Source organism: Tiliqua scincoides, chromosome 2 (assembly GCF_035046505.1).
Source record: "Tiliqua scincoides isolate rTilSci1 chromosome 2, rTilSci1.hap2, whole genome shotgun sequence".
Classification (NCBI taxonomy): domain Eukaryota; kingdom Metazoa; phylum Chordata; class Lepidosauria; order Squamata; family Scincidae; genus Tiliqua; species Tiliqua scincoides.
The window spans coordinates 149,692,728-149,715,641 of NC_089822.1; the positions used below are offsets into that span (position 1 = coordinate 149,692,728).

Here is a 22,914-nt window from a genome sequence, read left to right on the forward strand (position 1 = left end):
AAAAAAAAAATCTGTAGATGAAAAAACAGTGTAAAAATAAATTTAAAGACCCACTTCCAGGTTTCTTGCCCCTCCATTGCTCCTGATAGAATAAGGTCGTGCCTCGACATCCGCAGGGGTTTGTTTCTGGAACTCCCTCCTAATACCATAAAATGTGTTAAATAAAAGCAGTTTTAAAAAATTAAGAAGAGTCCCTTTACAATTGTTGTTTAAAAACACTTCTCTTACTGTTGTAGAGAGGCAGTTAGCAATTAGAAATGCAAAGGACCCCCTTCCTTTGCCTGGCTCAGCTGGAATGATCGCTTGCATGGCTGTCTCTACAACAGTAAGAAAAGCAGTTTTTTAAAACTGTGATTTAAAGGGATGGATTTTTTCCCCTTTTCCAGGGATCAGCACATTCCTTCTCATTTGCAGTGGCCATTCATGTTGAGTCAAATTGGTGTATAACAAGGTTGGACCTGTAGTATCTTTCACAATGGTCAGGGTGAAATGGTGATATTTGCCAAATACCTGCGTAACCACAGGCTGGTCAAATGTGAAATAGTATTTGTCCTACAACATCTCAATCACTCAATGGTAAAGCAACAGAGAGGTATTAGACCTGCTGTCCCATGTGACTAAGCTCTGGCAGAAGCAAATGATAATTATCTCTCTCCCCCTCACTTTTTGTGGCATGTACATGGTTAGTATATGAACAGTCTTCCAGAAACTTTTAAGATAAGTACAGGTAGCCCTTGGTTAAAGTGGGGTTCTGTTTCTGAAGGAATTGTTGTCCCCCCCAAAATTGGTGTAAAATGAACTTAATTATATAATGTAAGTCAATGAGTTACGTTCTAATCTAGATCACTCTCAAAATTAACCCAATATAATATTATTTTTTAAACTCTGAAATAAATGTAAAACATCCTGTGGGCTGTTGCTTGGCTCTTAAAATAGTGACTAGGAGCAAGAGAGAGGACTTCCAGGTACAGGAATACCTTGTCTCTTGTTCTTTTGACTTTCATCATTTTGCTCTTTTGACCATTTCAATTTGTAGCTACAAATGCAAATCAGTTTGCTCCAAATTGTTTGCTTGTGTGAAAGAAAAAACAACTTTTACCCACAAAGATGGGGTGGAACAGGTTTGATATTCATTCCATTTTTGACTTTCATTCATACTCTGGTCCTAGCCAGACAAAAGTGCAAGGTGTTGCTGTAGTGTGGCTATGTGAGAAGACAACAGGAGGTTGCCACTGCTGCTGCTAGAAGCAGAGGTGGTGCTCTGCAAGAAGACACCACTCTTTCCCCCTAGGCCCAGTCCAATCAGGATGCTCAGAAAGGCACTCCTGAAGCACCAAACCCAGGGCTACTTGTACATAGTTCCTCAACACAGTATCACTGTTCTGAAAAGACCTGTGATGGATATGTAAAGAAAAACTTGAAAATATGTAACTTAGCAATCCAAATTTTAGGCTGACCAATGGTTGTGATTTCATTTCTTGCACAAGGGTACTTTTTGAACAAAAAATGATGTATAAATAAAAATGATGATTTTAGTTACTGGAATCATTACACCACATATGGTTTATTTAGGAAGTGCAAGCATATAGTTTGGTCTTCAACACTGATTTCCAAATCATTAAGAAAAAAAACCATTGATCAATCACAAGTTGGAAGGGGACTAGCACAGAGGGTTTCAGATATGTGACCAATGGAAACAGGCTCTCAGAAACAGAGAAGAAAAACCTTATTTGACTGCTTTTAAAGAAAAAAACTATTTTGTCTTTTTAAATAGCAAAAAGATGGGACATTTGCTGCAGGAGGTTATATGCCCCCTCTGCGATTTAAAACCTTGACACTGGCAGTTGTGTTTGGAACCATGCTTGGTGGCATCATGATCCCAAATGGTAAGTGAAATTTGGTGTGCCTTTAGTTACATTTTTATGTTCCTGAGCACTGTTTCAAATTTTGCAGGATCAAGGTGAGTTTGTGTGTATAATCTAAAACACCTCCTGGTATATATTAATATTTAAATATGTAGAAAATACTTACAGTATTTATTAATATATTAAGCTAGAATTTCTGAAACATCTACAGGAATTATCCATGTTAGTTTAAAACTAGCCACTGCAGCCTAACTGACACCAAACAGTTTCAAGCTCTTACAGAAGATGTTTGGACTTTAGCTTCTTCTGGAAGCTCAGAGTTTTCTGGAGTTCTCCAATTTTGGAGTAGTCCCATAAAATGCTTCTGTATTAGCTGCTATCTTCTTTGCTTGATACTTGGATGGAATTATTGGAGCAGGGGCATTCCTGGACATGATACAGTACAGGGAAGGAGCTGTTCTTTATGCAACATCCAAACTATGTGCAGCCCTTTACATCCATTAAAGGCAGTTATAAGTTTTGTATATGTTGTTTGTAACTGTCTTAGAACATACATCAGAGTGTGTAAGTATAAGGTGCATGCTCCTAGACACCAATTGTGAAGTACAGCCTATTTATCCACGGATTTTTTTATCTGCGAATTTGTCCCCCACTCAATGGGGAGGGGGAACTGAAAGTCAAACACTCCTTTGCCCTGCGATGGTGTCTCCTCCAGGCAGCCCAAAACACTGCAAAAAGGCTCTGCCTTGCCCAGGCAGGGAAATAACCCCGGAGCCATGGAAGAGGCTCCCCTTGTGAAGGAACAGTAACACTCTTGGAGTCCCTGAGCCAGCTGAAGAGGGGAAGGGGGGCGGAAAACCTCTGTAGCCAGAACACTTACATCGAGGTGGAACTCACTCACTCACTCACTCACTCACACACACACACACACACACACACACACACACACAGGGGCAGGTGAGGTAGCAACAGAGGGGATTGCTTTAAAAAACCCAGGGAGTGTTTGCTGAATTTCTCCCCCCCACCCCATGGTGCAGGCAATCACCTGCAAGCCTTCCCAGCAAGCAAAGCATGAGATTTAGGTTACAATCCTCTCCACACTTTCCTGGGAGTATGCCCCATTGACTATAATGGGGCTTACTTTTGAGTAGAAATGCATAGGACTGAACTCTTAAAAGCTCAGCATCCCACCTGTGAAAGGAGAAGGAGGGGAAGGCGAAGGGGAGAGACGGAAAGGGGAGGGGATTGATAACAGCTGCCTGAGTTTCCTTCCAGCCCCAAGTGTCAGGCTGCAGCGTATTTGCATAACTCTATGGAATTTAGCACAACACGTTTTTTGTTAATTGCGCTGGGTCAGGGAACGGAACTAACGCGGATAAATAGGCTCCACCTGTAATGCCCTTGCCTTTTCTTCTCCCTGCTTGTTCTTTTGTTTTATGTTTATAAATATGCTGTGTTGTGTTCTAAAGGGTTGTGTGTGGGGGGGGGGCATAGCTGCACTTGAGCATTTTCATGCCCAGGAAAGAGAAAAAATTAAAGGGTGATCTCAAAATCTTTTCTGGAGAAATTTCCTGAGATATAGAAACTTAGAATTGGCTCCTAGAATGGTGCAAATCTGGACGGAAAAGTCACGTTTTCCATATAAGAAGTAGTTTAGACAGGGATATGGTGTTCTTGGATGCTGGGACGAAAGGAGTTAGAGAACTGGGGGGGGGGCACTCATGTTATCTGGAGAAAAATCCCAAGAAACTGGATAAAACCGAATGGACTATCCTTTAGTTTGAAGCATGACTGATAGTCTGGAAGTGGCTAGGTAGATGCAGTTATCCCCATTTACTTTCTGGCCCTGTATGCCCATGTGGGTTTTTATTTTTCTAGTGTGAACAGTGCTTTCATTTTTTATTTATTTATTGGAACCTAATTAAAAATATATAGTAAATTGTTTTTATGGTCTACCTACCTTGGCTTCTTGGTAATTTTTTTTTTCCTGGAGTTTCCCTCCCCCCCCCCCCACACACTTAGTAGCCAATTCCACATTACCAGTAAAGTATCTTAATATTGACCCTATAGAGTTTCCCAAGGCTGAAAGCTATTTGGTGGAGGCAGCTTTGTAAAAAGACAAAAGCAAAAATATCTACTTGGTGGCAGTGGGAGGAGGACCATAAGACTGAAGGGTTCAGAAAGGGCAAGGAGATGAGTTTTGTTCGCTTTCCCTCCCACTCACGATGCTGGCTGTTGTGGAACTATGATAACCATCTCTTGAATTGATGATGGTAGGTGTTGTATGGCATCTTGTGCTAAAATAAGTATTTTCCAGGACAGATCCTTGGGGCACTCCGCTTTCACCTCTCTCCATTGTGAAAATTGTCCATAAACACCCACACTCTGCTTCCTGGTCCTCAACCAGTTCTTAATCCAGGTTGAGGATTACTGGGACACCTTCCATATGAGGAAAGGCTACAACATTTGCCTAAAGAAGAGGTGCCTGAGGGGGGACATGATTGAGAATACGAAATTATGCAGGGGCTGGATAGAGCAGATAGAGAGACGCTCTTTTCCCTTTCACATAACACCAGATCCAAGGGATATCCACTAAAGTTGAGTGTTGGGAGAGTTAGGACAGACAAAAGAAAATATTTCTTTACCCAGTTTGTAATTAGTCTGTGAAACTCCTTGCCACAGGAAGTAGTGACTGCATCTTGCCTAAATGCCTTTAAGAGGGGGTTGGACAAATTTCTGGAGGAAAAGTTCTCACGAGTTACAAGTCAGGGTAGGTATGTGCAAGGTAGAGGTCGGCTGCCTCTGATTGCCAGATGCAGGGGAGGGCACCAGGACGCAGGTTGTGTCTGTTATCTAGTGTGCTCCCTGAAGCATTTGGTGGGCCACTGTAGGCCCACTGGACTAGATGGGCCTTTGGCCTGATCCAACGGAACTCTTCTTGTGTTCTTAAGTATGTATCCATGTGCAGCTTTCTAAAGTGTTGCATTTAGTCATTTGCAAAACACACTTGACATTATCGTGCTTGTGAAATACCTGTTCATGTATAATTATATGCACACCATTATTTCAGGTGGCCAAACCCTACACTTCTTATTTCCTCATAGTTCTGTTGCATTTCTACTCCCATGAATGTTTATGAATTAGAACATCTTTCTTTTGAAATAATAGTAGTCTGTTTAGTATTCTGTAGCATTTATTCCTTTTAATTATACCAAAAATTTATCAGGTGACTTCCAACATTAAGTCCACAATCTAAACACAGTTACTAGAATTTTTAGGTCATGAGCCCTTTGGGGACCAGGAACCATTTATTTGTTTATTTTTGTTACGTAAAATGTTTTTTGAACAATTTTTTTTTGTTGAAAGGCAGTATATAAATGTTTTCAATAGTAATAGATGGTTGATCTCATTTTAATTCAGGTGGAGTTTTATAAACATGAGTCGATTTTACTCTGTAAAACAATAAAACGTTCTAAAATCATGAAAGCAATACAACTATATAAACTATTTTTAAGTAGCACCAGTGCTATCTGAAACATTCTCTAGTCTGCCTGCATCCATCTTAGTATACATAGTGGTGGGTGATTCCAGAAGATCTGAAATATGTATCTGATTCTTGTAGTTTCTGAGATCCCTTCATTGTCACACTACTTTAAGAACATAAGGAGAGCCCTGCTGGATCAGGCTGGAAGGCCCATCTAGCCCAGCTTCCTGTATCTCACAATGGCCCATCAGATGCCTCTGGGAACACATAAGAAAACAAGATACTTGCATCTTGTTGCCATTCCCTTGAACCTGGCCTTCCTGGATAGTCTATTTCTAAAACCAGGAGGTTGCACAACCCCATCATGGGTTGAATCACTTTGTGAGTCAGGTTATGGCTATTGCCACCACATAGATTTAGTGACTGAGGGGGGAAAAAGGCTGAGCGCCAAAGGTATTTATGTGAATATGTGCATGGAGCCCATCAGGTTAGAGAACTGAATACAGGTCTACAGAATGCACAGCTAATGCTTCTCACTCACCACACTTGGTAGAGCATAGCAGCGTGAGGGTTGTAGGAAGGGAGGGGCAGAAGGAGCAAGAAAGAGATTTTTGATGTGAACAACCAGTTGGCTGTACTCATTGCCAAGGGATTATGCCCACAGGTTATGTGGTTACAAAGACCGGCTATCTTACATTGTCATCCACTTGGTTTGGAGCTCCAGGTTCAACCACAAGCTTACAGTGGAAGGGTGAGGAGGTACACACATTCTTCATAGACATAATTGTAAGCTGTTGGGTGCTGAAGTCATGTTAAGTGCTCTTGCATCCATAGGTTTCCTTTGAACCACAGATTCACTACTCCCTTAATTCACATGCAATCTCTGCCTGTCTCAACTAGGACTGTTGCTCATTATCCCTTGTTTTTCCTCTTCTTTGCCAGTGGAGACCATCTTGGGACTGACAGGTGCGACCATGGGAAGCCTCATCTGTTTTATCTGTCCTGCTCTTATTTACAAGAAGATCCACAAGAATGCCCTTTGCTCACAGGTCAGTAAAGATGCTAATTAACTCCTATCCCAACCTCCAGTTTTGCAATAGTCTGGGAACTTAATTTTCCTGCAGCAAAGGAGCCCAATCAGCCTTCTTGTTTCACATGAGTGAGAGGCATTGTAGTCAGCCTCTCTGGCTAAAGCACATAGTTTGCAGTAAACATGTGTGCGCATGCCTGTGTAATCTTGGAACACCTCTACTTTTATTTCTGGCAGTTAGGGACATGCATTAATAGCTGCATGCATACTCCAGGCCAGTATATGCTTTAGCTTTCCCAGCATGGAAAATCCAGGCAGCATTTAAAAATCTTAACAGGTTGCTTGTTTCAGCCTGTCAAGCTTCATTAAAAACAAACAATCCTCCTTAACAGTGTTGGCCCCTTTGCTAACCTTTGCCTTTCAGGTTCCAGCTGAAAAAGGACAGTTGTAAAAAGGAACGCTTACAAGTGTTGCTACAAGTGTAGATTATTCTTTATGAAAAGGAAAAACCTAAATGTATGCGCCCCGAAAAGCCCTGGTTTAGTCGAAGGCTACTACTTTAGTCTAAGGTTGTTACTTCAGTTCAGGTTCAGCTGTCCTTCTCCAGGACTGGTTTACATATTTGGATTTCTCCTCCCCCCCCCCCACACAATATTTTAGATATTTTAAGTGAAACTAATATTAAAATTAGACATTTTCTCTAACCATTTTAGCGGTGACATTCTGGCTCTATGCTGCATGGCCATTCAACTCAAATCGGAGCCCTGTGCAGCTTCTTTCACAGTGCTTCAGAGCTTGATGATGATGACATCCTCACCAAGTACTCTGGAGCTACCCATGCAGAGTCCACACACTCACTGTAAAAATTGCAGAGAACATTCGTTGCTTATGAGCAGCAGTAGGGCTGTTTCAGTCAAAAAACGAGAGCTTATGGACCACCTCTCCCACCCTGGCAAGCCAGTCATGAAGCCAGGAAAGCAGATAGGTCCACCTTAAAGAAATTGTCTTGGGATGTAGAGCATTAGGCCAACAAGCTATCCAGTCTGACTAGGATTCTTAGGATAGGCATTCATGCAACTGATTTTTTAAATCCTTTCCAAATAATTTCTTAATATGATTAAATTAATTGCTCCTCAGTCCAGAGGCTTTCTCTGTAACTCACACCTGCTGATACAAAGACTGAACCAGTTGCCACTTGGTACTGGAAACTGGATGTCCTATTGAGCTGCGTGCTCAACATGGAATAGAATAGATGCCATAGTTCAAGGTGGAACCTGGTGGAGGTGAGTCAAGCATGTATTCCTCCCCCCCATCAAACCCATTCCCAAGGGAGAGGAGAAAATGCATCCCCAGATGTTTTTGTTGGCTGGGAAAAGGGTGTCTAATTTAGCCAACTGGAGTTGTTAATTATTACAGACAGCTGGTCAGTCAACAGCTGGCAGTGAGCCAGAACACAAGAATGGCAGCTTGGATTAAGTGGCGGGGGTAGCTCAGTTAAAAAGCTTGGAATGTTGGAAAAGATGTTTGAGTGACTGAGCAACTAGGGGAAGCATAAGACTTCAGTTCAGGCTTGTTGGAGGCACAAATGGACTTGGGAAACTGTCTCCCTTTTGTTCTGGACCCTGTTGTAGGCCTGTACTCTTACTTGGCACAGTAGAGCACTAGGAGACAGACTGAGGGTCGAGGAAGGACATGTCAAGACCTCTAAACAAAAGGACTTGATTTCTGCTGGAAAAATGTTAGTTTTGGAAGGCTCTCCAATCAGGGGAGAAGTTGCTGAGCTGACGGGCAAGAGGAAATTGGGTAGAGAGACTACACCAGTGATCTTTCTAGGCAATACAATTAGAAATGGCCATATCAGCTTTGCATACAATCTTGGAATCTGTGACAGAGTATGCTATGTCTTCAGAGTTTAAAAGAGAATAATGTGAGGATTTTAAAGTGAGGAGACTTGATCTCTGTTTTCCCAGTTTTTTCTCCTGTGTAACCCCTTGATCCTTTCTTTCATGCATGTGTTTGTAAATTGCATCCACTGTCAGTTTACATCTTAAAAAACTAAGGGCGCAATCCTATCCTGTGCAGGAACAGGCAAGCCAAGAGGCGGCTAACAACATATTAAAAAAAACAGATTTTAAAAAACATTAATACATTAATGTTAATACATTAATACAGGGTAAAGCACCCTGGCCCCTATGGGTCTCCTTGGACTTGCGCCAGCTCCTGATATGGCGCAAGTTTGAGGAGAGCAGAGCAGCTTGAAGCCACTCAGAACTCCCCGGGAATGGAGGTTGGGATCCGGCATAACTGCTGGGTCCCAGCCTTGCCTCCCACTCCCCACCTGCCCACCCCTGGGGCTGCCCACTGTCTGCCCTCCCCCTGCTCTGGACCACCTCCCTCCCGCCTCCTCCCTGCCCACCCCAGAGCCTTGCGATGGCCCATCTGGGACTTGTGCCGGCCCAAGGGTGCCTCTGGATTGCATCCTAAGTTTTGCAGCCCCCCTCCCCAAGCTCAATTTTGCAGCTGGTTCAGTTTACAATGTATCTGGAATTACTTCTAAATTCATACACATACTGCTAAAAGACTGTTTTGCACTGCTGACTGACGGCTGACACCTTTACTTTTACATGCTGTAATGCAGTGTTTCCCTAACTGTTGGTTGTGAAACTGACAAGCTGATAGCTGACAAGGAAAATGTATTGAGCCCTATGGAAAGTAAAACTGACAGCGCAATCCTATCTTGCGCTGGAATAGGCAGCAAGATAGGGCCCTGAAGTGACTCAGCCGGAGGTAAGGGGAAATTTCTCCCCTTACCACTATGTAAGCCACTGCAGCCCCAATGGGTCTCCTTGGTCTTGTACCACCTCTGGAGGTGGCATAAGTCAGAGGATAGAGAAGCAACTTGAAGCTGCTCTGCGCTGCTTGGGAATGGAGGCTAGGATCCGGCATAAGAACCTGATCCCAGCCCCGCCTCTCACTCCCCGCCCACCTACCCCCAGGACTGTCCTCCACCCAGCCCAGAACGCCTCCCTCCTGCATCCTCCCCGCCCACCCCAGAGCCACATGTAGTCTGAGCTCGGCCAACACAAGGCTGCATCCAAGAGTTGGTGCGGAGGCTGAATTTCACCTCCGCGAGCCGGCGTGCGTCTGTGCGCCGGCTCTAGAGGAGGCGCAAACGTGCTTTATGGCACGTTTGCGACCCTCCTGGGTCAGCGCAAGGGACTTGCTCCAGCCCAAGGGTGACTCTGGATTGCGCCCTGAGCTGTATATGCGTGCTTACTCACGAATAGGCAAGCATGCTGCAGGCCGAAAGGAACACAACACCACCAGAATGGTCCTGATTTTAGGAACACAGGCCCCAGAAAACACTTAAGAAGGTGTGGAGTATATGCATTGAGAAAATTATTGAGCCCTCAGGAAAGTGAAACTAAGCCGCGCATGTGCATTTACTCATGCGTCAGCAAACATGCCTTGGCTCTTATGTTAGGCCAGGCAAAGGGGAATGCAAGACCACCAGAATGGTCCTGATCCAATGTACATGGAGCTCAACAAATGCTCCAGAAGGTGGTGTGTCGTTGTCCCCCTGCTGTAAAAAGGTTAAAAATAGAAGCTTGAGCAGCTGGTAATGTGAAACTATTTTTTTAAGACTTGTACAGTTGAGTGAGTTCTGATAGAGTGTAACTTTAACAAATGAGTCCCAGGGCTAAAAAGTGATATAGGAACCACTTCTGTAATGTCTAAGGAGTTATGGGAGGAGTATGTAGGGACACTGCTTAGCCACTGTCCTAGGGCCCATGTGGTGCTTGCTGGAGACTTTAATGTGAGGTTGGCTCAAGATGATGAGACTCCTTGTGTGCAACAAGGATTCTACCTGCCCTCGTCTGAAGGTCCTGGTCTATTACAAACGCTGTTCCAAGGACCAAAGATCAAACTATGCGGGTCTCTTTCTGAAACAACTTACTTTAAGACTCAATTTGCATATCTTGAACGGGGCCTTTGGAAAAGACTATCCAGCTGACTATACCTATTCTGCAGGGTCTAAAATGAGTCAAACTGATTATTTCATTATCTCTTCTAACTTGTTTCCTGTTTTATATGAGCTGGAGATAATACCTAAGTTTGACAGTGACCATTTCCCGGTGGCTTTGACCCTAAAATTCCCTAGCCAACAACTGAGAGATGTGAGCCATTACAAATTTATGCCATCTGCGGAAGGAGGAATATATCGCCGCCGAAGATGGAGCCCATGCATTGACCAGGAGATAAAAGTATTGCTTGCTTCTGAGCCCCTGAAACACATCCAGGTGTTGTTAAGATATGGTGATAGCACTACTAAGGTTGTGGACACTTATCATGAACTAGTGCATGAGTTAAAGCAGGTGCTCTTTGGTAGGACATCTGACCTGCCTCATTGCTATCAGCGTGACCATCCCCTCTCTAAACAATGGTTAGATAAGGAATGTATAACTGCCAAAAAGGCATTACACAACGTGTACCAAACTTTCAAATCTGGGGGCGGGGGGTTGGGGGGTTGGGTGCTGCTCAGAAGCTTCAGCGGCTTAAAAGCAATACAAAATTCTGGTGACCTACAAAAAGAAAGTGGCTGTGAGAAAAGAGTGGGCAGGATTGATACAAGCCGCCAGAGTCAAGGATTTGGGCTGGTTTTGGAGATTGATTTACCTAATTATGGGCCAACTTTACCCAATTGCTATATACAGCCAGGCATCTGGGAGAAGCATTTCCATGAATTATATAATGACCCAGTCTCTGTTCCTCATGAGACTCCAAGTGATCTGGAGGAGACTGCTCCTTGGCTTCCGGTCGCCGTATCAGAGATAATTTGGTCGCTCAGTTGAAGGATGGAAAGGCTATGGGAGAAGACCTTATTCCCCCATAATTAATTAAAAACAATCTAGATTGGTAGGCACCAGTATTGGCATCGCTATTTTCTTATACTGATAAAACTGGTCACATACCACCAGACTGGGGGATGGCAATTATTGTCCCTGTTTTCAAAAAGTGGAAGAAAAATGACCCCTCCAATTTTAGGCCTATAAGTTTACTCAATATTATCAGCAAACTGTATGCGAAGCATCTGCAGGAAAAGTTTAAGGATTGGTTAAATCAAGAGAACATAATCGCAGATGAGCAGGCAGGTTTCAGGGAGGGTCGATCCACAATTGATTCGTGCATGGTGCTTCAACATTTAGTTGAGAAATATATGTCTTCTGGAACGATCTTCCTCTATGCGGCCTTTATCGATCTAAAGGCAGCTTTCGACTCCATCTCAAGAACTAAACTATGGGAGAAGTTGAAGGCTGCTAATATTGATTGGCGCCTGCTTTTTCTTAAACAGTCCGTGTATAGAGATACTGCACTGAAAGTGAAATGCAGTCTGCAAGGTCACCTCACTAAAGTGGTACCAACTCAAAAGGGGGTGAAGCAGGGCTGTATTCTGGCCCCGCTTCTTTTTAATTTCTATATTAATTCGATGCATCTACAAAATCCCGACTTCCATCCCCCTAAAATAGCTGGGAGGCCTATTGCCATCTTACTTTATGCGGATGATGCAGTTGTTCTTTCTAAAACACCTGTTGGCCTTGAAAGAGCCCTGAACTCTCTGAATGTGTATTGCAAGAAAAATCAACTGGTGATAAATTATAGTAAAACTAAGATCTTGGCCTTCTCCAGGAAACCAAAAATTTGGTGTTGGAAGATCGATGACCATAAAATAGAGCAGGTGTCCCACTTTAAATATTTGGGCGTGGTATTCCATACAAATGGTTCTAGGAAAGCGCATGGAGAATATGTAGCTTTAAGCGACCAGCAAACTTCTGATATTCTTCAATTTAAGTGAAGTAAGGGAGCCCAGTATCTGCCAGCAGCCCTTAAATTGTTTGAGGCAAAGGTGATGGCCCGATTATTGTATGGAGCGCAGTTGGGACATAAGAACAGCCCACAGGATCAGGCCATAGGCCCACCTAGTCCAGCTTCCTGTATTTGGTGTAGCGGCTCACCAAATGCCCCAGGGAGCACACCAGATAACAAGAGACCTCATCCTGGTGCCCTCCCTTGCATCTGGCCTTCTGACATAGTCCATTTCTAAAATCAGGAGGTTGCGCATACACATCATGGCTTGTACCCCGTAATGGATTTTTCCTCCAGAAACTTGTCCAGTCCCCCTTTAAAGGCGTCCAGGCCAGATGCCGTCATCACATCCTGTGGCAAGGAGTTCCACAGACCAACCACATGTTGAGTAAAGAAATATTTTCTCTTGTCTTCCAACCCTCAATTTTAGTGGATGTCCCCTGGTTCTGGTGTTATGTGAGAGTGTAAAGAGCATCTCTCTATCCACTCTGTCCATCCCCTGCATAATTTTGTATGTCTCAGTCATGTCCCCCCTCAGGCATCTCTTTTCTAGGCTGAAGAGGCCCAAACGCCGTAGCCTTTCCTTGTAAGGAAGGTGCCCCAGCCCCGTAATCATCTTAGTCGCTCTCTTTTGCACCTTTTCCATTTCCACTATGTCTTTTTTGAGATGCGTCGACCAGAACTGGACACAATACTCCAGGTGTGGCCTTACCATAGATTTGTACAACGGCATTATAATATTAGCTGTTTTGTTCTCAATACCTTTTCTAATGATCCCAAGCATAGAATTGGCCTTCTTCACTGCCGCCGCACATTGGGTCGACACTTTCATCGACCTGTCCACCACCACCCCAAGATCTCTATCCTGATCTGTCACAGACAGCTCAGAACCCATCAGCCTATATCTAAAGTTTTGATTTTTTGCCCCAATGTGCATGACTTTACACTTACTGACATTGAAGTGCATCTGCCATTTTGTTGCCTATTCTGCCAGTCCGGAGAGATCTTTCTGGAGCTCCTCACAATCACTTCTGGTCTTCACCACTCGGAAAAGTTTGGTGTCGTCTGCAAACTTTGCAACCTCACTGCTCACCCCTGTCTCCAGGTCATTTATGAAGAGGCTGAAAAGCACCGGTCCCAGGACAGATCCTTGGGGCACACCGATATCACGATAGTGGAGCGTGTCCAGTCTAAGTTTATTAGGGCTGCATTTAGTGTATCCAGTACTTTCTCGAACACCTTTTTACATCTGAAATCAGGCCTGATTAGGATAGAGGCCTGTGTTTGGATAGCCATTTGCTCTTACTGGTTAAGACTGCATCTATACGCATTAGGACGTGCTCCCCTAATCCTCCAAGATGAGTATAAATCCAGGTGGATTAAAGGGATGGAATGAAAACTGTCCTCTCTGGGATTTTCCATGCCATTTTTGTTTGACTTGGGACTGGCTCAGGCGGGAGTTAAGATCAAGCAGCGGATCTTTGACATAGAGCGCCAGGAAGACCTTAATAATGTCAGGAAGTTTTGTACGAAGGAGGAGCTCAGATATATAGCTGCCCCAGCTCCCTACCTTTTCCAGTTGGAAATCCCAAGCCACAGAAAGGCGTTTACATTGGGGCGGTGTGATAGTTTGCCCTCAGCTGTAGTGGGAGGACGCTTCCTGAACGTCCCATTTTTAGAGCGACTGTGTCCTTGTGGGGCAAACCAACCAGAAATCACCAGTCATGTTTTGCTGGACTGCGTTTTCTATAAGGATATATGGTTATCCCTTATCTTCCCATTGTTAGAAGAGTTCACCAAATGCCTGGCTCAAGATTATAGACATTCTCTTCTATCAGATGCAAATCCAGAGGTAACGCGGAGGGTGGCTAAATTTTTAGCCGCTGCAGTTAGCATCAGGAGGAAGAGAGTGGATTGTGATCTGCCAGGCTGTTCATAGAGGAGTATTTATATTCTGAACAAGTTTTTAATTCAATATGGACTAGAAGACTTTCAGAACTACCTTCTTCAGTAGTTACTGTACTCAGTTCAATCCACGATAACTAGACCAGACTTTGTCTTATTTAGACTTAGACCTATTAATTCTTAGTATATTATGTTGTCAAGAGCCTATGTTGGGATGCTTTGATGGGTTGTATGTACGCTCAGTTGTATACCAATATTGTTATTTTTATGCTGGTTGCTGACCGTAATAAAACTGAACTGTGATGTCTAAGAGCCAGACTACATGTTACAGTGCAGTTGAGTGTAAAGTTAGCCCACAGCCCCTCTTCATTGCAAAGTGCCCTCTGGTTTCAAAATCCATATTTGCATGATGAGCACCGATCTCAGATCCTTATGTATAGAGTGTGTCTGCTGAGTAATAGGATTACACTCCAACTCTTACTGAATACAATGGGCTTACTTCTGAGTAATATAAATAACACCATCTCCAAATACCTCTAGTCATGGGGTTTAGAATGGCTGGGATTCTCAGGAAAGACAGCTGTCAGAATTAAGTATCCCCCTTGTTGTTGTTGTTGTTAACTTTATTTTTACCCCGCTTTTCTCCCCAGAGGGACTCAAGGCGGCTTACAAACAAGGTTAAAACAAATTTAAAAACATAATTTAAAAACAGAAAAAAACATAACGACATATCGTAAAAACAGTAGTCAAATAAAAAAGTAGTCAGGTAAAAGAGCATCGCATAGCAGATTATAAAAGGATCAGGCCTGTAACCAGATGTTTAAAAAGATATTAAAAGATGTTAAAAAGGCCAGAAACTCAGACAGAAGGGTCTAAGGGGAAGGGAATTCCATAGTGTTGGTGCCACTACTGAGAAGGCCCTATTTCTTGCCGCCACCCCACGTACCTCCCTAGGCGGCGGCACTTGTAAAAAGGCCTTCTCTGATGACCTAAGAGGATGAGCCGGATTGTACGGGAGTAGGCGATCTCTAAGATACCCTGGCCCAGAGCACTTTCTCCATGGCGAAGCACCCCTTTTTGAGAATGCTTTGCAATGAAGAGGGGCAGGTGGACTGATATTACATGCAGTTTTATATAATGTAGTTTGGCCCTTAGACAGTGCATAATATAATAACCAGCTGCTGAGTTTAAGCCATGCTGGATCAGACTGAAAGTTCATCTAGTTCAGCATCATGTTTCCATCATTTACCAGCCTTTAGAAAGCCCAAAGCATGGCATGAAGTCAACAGCCTTCCTCTTGTTCATGTCTCCAGCATCTGCTGTTCAGAAGCATGCTCTCTCTGAATACGGGTTTCATTTAGCTGTCATAGCCACTAATAGGCATGTAAAATTAAGATTTCTTCCTGCACAACACTGAGTGCATCACTTTGCTCCTACTTATGTTTAATCCATTTGCCATTTTGTTGGTCAGTTGCTTCTGGTGTTGTTCACAGTTCACCAGGATATTGTACTTCATGGCTGACTCTGGACTTAAAAAGAGCCCTGCTGGATTGGACTCCCAAGTCCATCTAGTCCAGCACCCCGCTTCCCAAAGTGAGCCTCCAAGAAGCCCATGAGCAGAGCTTGAACGGCTATAGCAGGGGTGCTCAATACGTCGATCGCGATCGACCAGTCGATCGCGAGGCAAAATGAGTCGATCACGGAGCTAGGTAGACTCCTGTCACTTGATTGACATACATGGCAGCCAGTCAGATGACAACTGATTTTTTCTGACCTTTAGGTCACGGCACATGTGCAAACAACTTGACCGGCTGCCAGAGTTGGGGGGGGAGATTGTGAAGTGGGGGGGCTTGAGCAGCAGCAGCAGCAGGGAAAGGCTGCAGGAGGAGCAGCCAGTGCGGGCGGGCGGGGGCTGAGCGGCGAGGCACCCAGGGGGCGAGAGCAGGCACCTGCCTGCCTGCCTTCCCCCCTTCAGCGGCAGCGCCTGGGCGCATGGGGGAGGAGGCCGAGCCACAGCGGAGAGCAGCGCGCAGCCCCTCCGCCTCCTGCTGCCCGCTGCGCTCTGTTGCCGCCCAGAAGGGTGCTCCCGCAGCTGCTTCCAGGGCGCACGTTGGTCCCCCGCAGCTGCGGCAGCCCCGGACCCAGCAGCCGTGGAGCCCCGTCCGTGCCGTGCCAGCGCCGCCAGCAGCAGCAGCACCGCCGCCTTGCCGAGGGAGGAGCCATGTGGGGGATGCGGGGGAGACCGACTGGGGACTACTTGCCTGGCTGGCTGGCAGGTGGTCCCCTCCAATCCTGCGCGCAGCGGCGCAGGCAGGAGGAGGCGCTCCGGCGCTGGAGCTTCGCCTCCCGCAGCACGGGGACGTGCGTGCCACCTGCTGCGCGGGGAGGGGGCGACGGCTCCAGCAGCAGCAGCCAGCCTGTCCTCCCGCCTTCCCACTGCCATGTCCGGCCCCCGAGATGCAGCCTGGCTGGCTCCCAGGTGCGCCCTGGAGATGATGTGCCGGTGGACGTTTCTGGAAGGGTCCCTTGCCTGGCAGGCCACGCAGGGCTTCTACAGCCCCATCCTAGGCACGTCTACTCAGAAGCCAGCAGCATCACAGTCAATGGGGCTTACTCCCAGGTAAGTGTGGAAAGGATCGCAGCAACCAGGTGAGGTGCTAGTGGTGGGGTACCTTTCAGGAGGTGTCCCTTGGCTGGCAGGTGATTAAGAACATCTAGAGCCCCATCCTAGGCATGTCTACTCATAAGTAAGCACCATTATAGTCAATGGGGTTTACTCTCAGGAAGATGTGGAAAGGTTTGCAGCCCTTGGTCTCAGGAAGTAAGCATCACTGTGTGCAATGGGGCTTACCGCTTATTAGTCCTGACACTAATACGGCATTCTTTGTTAGCTGATGTGCAAGTAGGACGTGCAGCAGAATGTTGCATGCATCCCCCCCCAGCAACACTCCTGTCCACCCCCCAAGCCTGCCAACTCCCTCTCCCTCCTCCTGTTTCCCTCTTCTCCTCAACCGCCACCTTCAGCATTCTAATGGTCTAATCACCAACATACATTGTACTCACAAATGTTATATGTTATGATGGTGCGAACATTGTAAAAACACTCTGGTAGATCTCCAGGCCTTGCTGGGTTTCAAAGTAGCTCTAGAGCCAAAAAAGTGTGAGCACCCCTGGGCTATAGTCATCCCCCCCTCAACTGTTGTTCCTTCTGAACCTGAATGTTCCGTGTAACTATCATGACTAATAACCATTAATAAACACGTTCTCCATTTGTCTTGTCAGACTTCAGCTGTATCTAAGCAAGTGGCCACTGCCAGATCTTATGATGAAGGATTCTAAAGATTATGCATTGAGCCAAAAAGTACTTTCTTTTGCCTGTCCTGAATCTCCTACCAGTCAATGTCGTCATTGGTATTCATTTGGAAGAAGTAATTGGAGTTCTAGTATTATGGAAGAGGGAGAAACCTCTCTGTACCATTCATAATTTTATAAAAGCCTTTCATGATGCCCCCCATTGTATGTTTTTTGGAACTAAAGAGCCCTAAATCCTTTATTCTTTCTTTGTAGGGAAGGTCCAACTCCCTGGCCTTACATTTTTGGTAGCTTTTTTCAGCTCATTGATACCCTTTTTGAGGTGTGGGGGATAGAACTGGGGAACAGCTTAGGAACAGTTGTTGTTCTAGGCCAGCTTCTCTTTCTAGAGTCCTCTCTTCATCTGGCAGCAGCTACACCAGTGCACTCTGGGTGTAGTAGATGCTGTTTTCTCTTTATAAGGAATGGGCATCACTACGCAAAGTAGTGCATGTCCAAAGGGAGAGAGCATGCTTCCATGCGGAATGCCAGTGAAAGAAAACCCTCCAAATGAAGCCAGATGTACCTGCATTAGGTGAACTTTATTAAGAAGTATAACAAAGCAGTCGCTTACCGCTCACTTCTTTTCTTTCAGTCTCCCTCTCATGTGGCCTGTTGCAAGAATGTTAGTCTCTTTAACTTTAACAGCTGCTCTTGTATTTCCAAGGACAAAGTCTGCATCCAGTGGGGTTTGCATGCACTTGCTCCGTATGGGCAGAATGAGTTTTCTTTGTGGATTTTGATATGGGATTGATGAGGGCTGGGAGTAAATGGCTCTGCAGAGCTGGAAAATGTTCTCTCAGGTTGAATGTAGGGTAGGATGAGTGCATCTGGTTTCTAATCCTAATGCTCTTTTGAGGCTCCCGTAGGAGGCATAGGCCCCATGCTTGTGATATTTAAATAGCATTCTGGGTCATTGTGTGTGTGGTCTGTTTCTGTATGAGCTTACCTGAAATTCCCAAGGTCTTTACTGGGGTGAACAGTAGAATTTTACTTTTGCTTGGGACTTTCTCGACTGATCTCCGCCTTTCTGACCCTGGAAACAATTCTTTCTGCTTTTCTCTCTTTTGGAGCTTTGTACCCATTCCTACTGAGCTACTCACAAGGCTCCTGTGGCTTCCCACCCTCTCTAGCACTGATCCCTGATGTGCTCTGTCTGGGAATGGTTGTGTTAGACATGACCTCACATCACACCTCAGTCTATCCAAATATCTTCTTGGTTTCATTGTCATTCTGTGACAGTTCTTCTGCTATAACCCATGGGTGACACAGAAGCAGACAAAGTTCCTTTAGTTTTATTTAAGTGCTCTCACTACAATCTTGTTAATTACTTTGCTGGCATTACGGGAAGCTCAAGAAAAAGAGACTTTTTCATTCCATTGAGGTCACTTCTGCTCATTGCCTACAGATGCCTTGTCATCTCCATTATATTTAATGGTCCATCACCTGCAAATATCTAAAAAGGGGGGCTTTTTAGATATTAACCCTTTCAGAAAACCTTTGCTTGGAAAATGAGGTGGGTTTTTGTTCTGGGAATTAATAAATCACGCTTTTCCTGAGAGGATAAGAAACACAAAGTTCCAGGACAATTTAACAAAAATAATCATAGTGGCCAAGTTTTAAAGGGAATCCCTATTGTAATGTGCTAAGAGGTTTGTTGATAGTGAAGGAAATGTCTAGCAATATTTGATTTACCTGCCTGACTGTCATAGAGGACATGGACAGTTCAAAGATCCTCTGATTGTCGTTAGCTGACTATTCTGATACAAAGGGTCTTGTTGCCATTGGTTGAATGCCTCTAAAATTATTGAGGGGCATGGTATCGGAGGTTCCTAGGCAAAGCAAGGAAGCATAAAGAAAACAGGGGCCTGAAAAAGGAAGGTTGGGAGTGGTACAGATATTAAATTGGAAGGAAGAGTATGAGAGGGGAAGGAAAATGGAAAAGATAAAATATAAGATGAGAGGTTTAGCTCTGCAGGAGCAGCAGAGGTGAGCAGGGCTGAAATTCACATATAGGTTCAACATAATGAACAAGATGCTTGGCTAATGGCCTATAGTCATATTAAATCCACCCAAATGATTATTTGTTGGGCTGCTAACCAAACCTAGAAAAACGCTAAAGACATTGCTAAAGACATTACTATTAAAATATATACATATTCTGTAAAGTGAAAGGTTAGATGCTTAAAGACAGCGAAGATCATCGAGTTTTCAGATGTATCTCTGTCAGGAAGTGAAGCCAGGCATCTGGGCTTGATTGACTTGGGTGTACTTGCTTTGCACTTAATGAGATTGATACACCAGAGAAGCCAAGTAAAGTTAATTTTCCCCTGAGGATGGGACACACGTAGGAGAGAATTGCACGTTCTGCTAAAGCTGTGCTTTCTGTTTTGCCACAGTCCCAATTCTGAGGAGCAAAGCTGCTTTTTAAACTGAATGGTGATTTCTCTCATCAGCAGTGGGAATAACTTCATCAAAACACTACCCAAAGCTCTAGTTCTGGGTACCCCAATCCCTCCCATGTGTTCTGGATCCTTCTGTGAATGGCAATGAGTAGTACTTATACCAGGTAGTTACAGTAGAAATATTAGATGTGTTTTGATCCACATCAGCACTGCAGCAAGACTTTTATTTGCACAGATGTGAAAAAATATAGAGGCGCCAAATATGAACATGTTGATAGAAAAAATTTATGAAATAGTTGAAATGGATATTTTATCAGAAAGATTACATGATGATGGTAAATTAGATAGAATTAAGAATATATGGGAAGCTTTTTACAATTGGTTAGAAATAGAATAAATAGAACAAAATAATTTAGAAGATGTGTCAGATCTGTAGTTGTTTGAAAGACAAAAAACAAAAACTGTATTCTGGTGGAGACCTAATGTATTTCCCCAACCTACATATGTACCTTTGTACCTATCCCCATATCTGAATTAAAAAAAGTAGTACTTGCACCCTACTTTTTACTTCTAAGTGGGAAAAGCTGCTGGTTAGATTTCTATCCTCAGAGAAAAATTGACTTTATTTGACATCTCCAGTGTATCAGTCTCATTAAGTGCAAAGCCAGCACACCCAAATGCCTGCCTTCAATTTCTGATATAATTACAAGTTTTGAAAGCTCAGAAATCAGGCATTCAAATTCACTCACACTTTTCAGAATCTTTTCTTTCTATTTTTATTTATGACATTTTTATCAACTACCTTTCCACCAGGGAGCTCAAGACAGTCTACATACCCAGCCCAACAACCTTGATAGGTAGTGGCTGGTCTAGGTCACCTAGTGAACTTCATGGTTGATTAGGGATTTTGAGCCTGAATCTCACCGACTTCAGTTCAGTGTTCTGTCTACAACACTGCACTGACTCCCTGTTACTGTTGACTTTGGTTCACGGCTTATTGTAAGCAGTACATATGCTACTATAGCTTCTTGACAGTGCAACACTTGCTACTTGAGAGACCAGCACCAATTAAGTGCTGCTGATGTCATTGTTAGCAATTTTCTGAATAACTTTTTGATTTGAACAATCAGCTTAAGGGTGCAATCCTGACTTTCATTTCGGCCCATGCAAGTCCCTTGTACCGGCCCAGGAGGGTCACAATTGTTCCATAAAGCATGTTTGTGCTGGTCCAGGGATGCAGTTTGACCCAGGCTACATCCAGCCTCTGCACTGTCTTGGGGAGGGAGGTTTGCGTTGGCCAAGCTCGGCCGATGCAGGGGTCTGGGGAGGGTGGGGAGCAGGCAGGAGGGAGGCGTTCTGGGACAGGGGGTGGGCATGGAGCAGGAGGCAGGGCTGGGACCCTGCTGTTATGCTGGATCCTAACACTGTTCCTCGAGCATTGCAGAGTGGCTTCGAGCCACTCCATTCTTCTTGGACTTATGCCACCTCCTGAGGTGGCACAAGTCCAAGGAGAACCATTGAGGTCGTGGTGGTTTACCCAGGGGTAAGGGGAAGAGTTTCCCCTTGCCTCCAGCTGAGCCACTTCTGGCCCCAATCTGGCACTGTTCCAGCGCAAGATAGGATTGTGCTGTAAGGTGACTTTCTAATGTGTAAAATGGCTTATGTGTTCAGAAAGAAATGCCAGCTAACATCTATCCTATTTAGGATATTGTAATATTGGTTTTAACAAATCAGTGGTTTTAAGTCAAGATGAAGGAATTGTATTTAAAAGGTTTGCTTTGTCGTCTGTTGTGTAACAGGAAAGGATTGTGTCTCATAGGTTTATATGATGATATTTCTGGGACTTGATTGAAAGGGAAAATAAGATGTGTGGAAGTGTAGAAATTCAGGGTTGACCTTTATCCTGGCACAGGCAACATTTATTTTCAAGATTTCTCCCTTTTCTCTCTCACTTGTCTGTCTCTAATCTGTTATAAATTATACTTAGGCTAATGCAAGCGGAGACATACACTGTTCTAGATTTTCATAGGATAGAAAACTATTTTGTGTGACCATATAATAGATGGATTGAAGCCAGTAACTGTATGAATTCAATTTCAGAGGTGTAAAAGTGGCTTTAGTAGTTGTATACAGGAGAAACTTGCAGCAGTCAGGTTTACCTGTTTTGAGCAAAGTGGTGGTCTTGCAAATGTAGGCTAATTCTGATGAAAGCAATGATTCCTTTAGAGCTCCCTTTGACAGTTCAATCATAAGATTCCAGTTTTTTGAAGTAGAACATTGTGTCCCATGCTAAAGACTGACCTCCTGCTCTCTCTAGCACAGGGGTGCTCACACTTCTTTGGCTCGAGAGCTACTTTGAAACCCAGCAAGGCCCGGAGATCTACCAGAGTTTTTTTTACAATGTTCGCGCCATCATAACATATAACATTTATGTGTACAATGTATGTTGGTGTACCTTGAGCCCCACTGAGTATAACAGGACTTACTCCTGAGTAGACATGCCTAGGATTAGGCTGTGAGGCTGCAATCCTAGCCACACTTACCTGGGAGTAAGCCCCATTGAGTGCAATGGGCCTTACTCCCGGCGTTTCCTCCCAGAGGCACCTGAAAGGGGGGGGGTCGGCACTCCGCGATCTACTCATTTTGCCTCACGATCTACCGGTAGATCGCGATCCACCTATTGAGCACCCCTGCTCTAGCATATCATTCTCGTCAATAATAATAAACATGTTCTGCCTATTTGGTTTAAAAAGGAAAAAAAAAAGATTAGTTTGCAAGTACATCTTCAGATTTGTTTTACTGCTTCAGGAACCCATCTGTGGAAGGTTTTTTCTTTCTGTACATTATTTCTTTGCTGATGGTTGACACAAGTTCTATGTTTATTCATGCCCTAATCCAGAGACCTCAGATCCTCTGGTTATGAGGAAGTGGACAAGGTCATTTATGAAAGCAAAAGTGGTAGATTTGCAGAACCTGGTCAGATACTGATTCTTCCTACACTTCCTCACA

The 22,914-nt window shown here is 44.3% G+C and overlaps 1 protein-coding gene across 1 annotated transcript in view; it reads left to right on the top strand.

The window, feature by feature from the left end:
* SLC38A10 (solute carrier family 38 member 10) overlaps positions 1-22,914 on the top strand; it is a 90,462-nt gene that overhangs the window by 35,925 nt on the left and 31,623 nt on the right. Inside the window, exons 9-10 of the mRNA XM_066616872.1 lie at positions 1,775-1,886; positions 6,292-6,398. Of these exons, the coding sequence (XP_066472969.1) occupies positions 1,775-1,886; positions 6,292-6,398 (219 nt within the window). The remainder of the gene's footprint in view (positions 1-1,774; positions 1,887-6,291; positions 6,399-22,914) is intronic.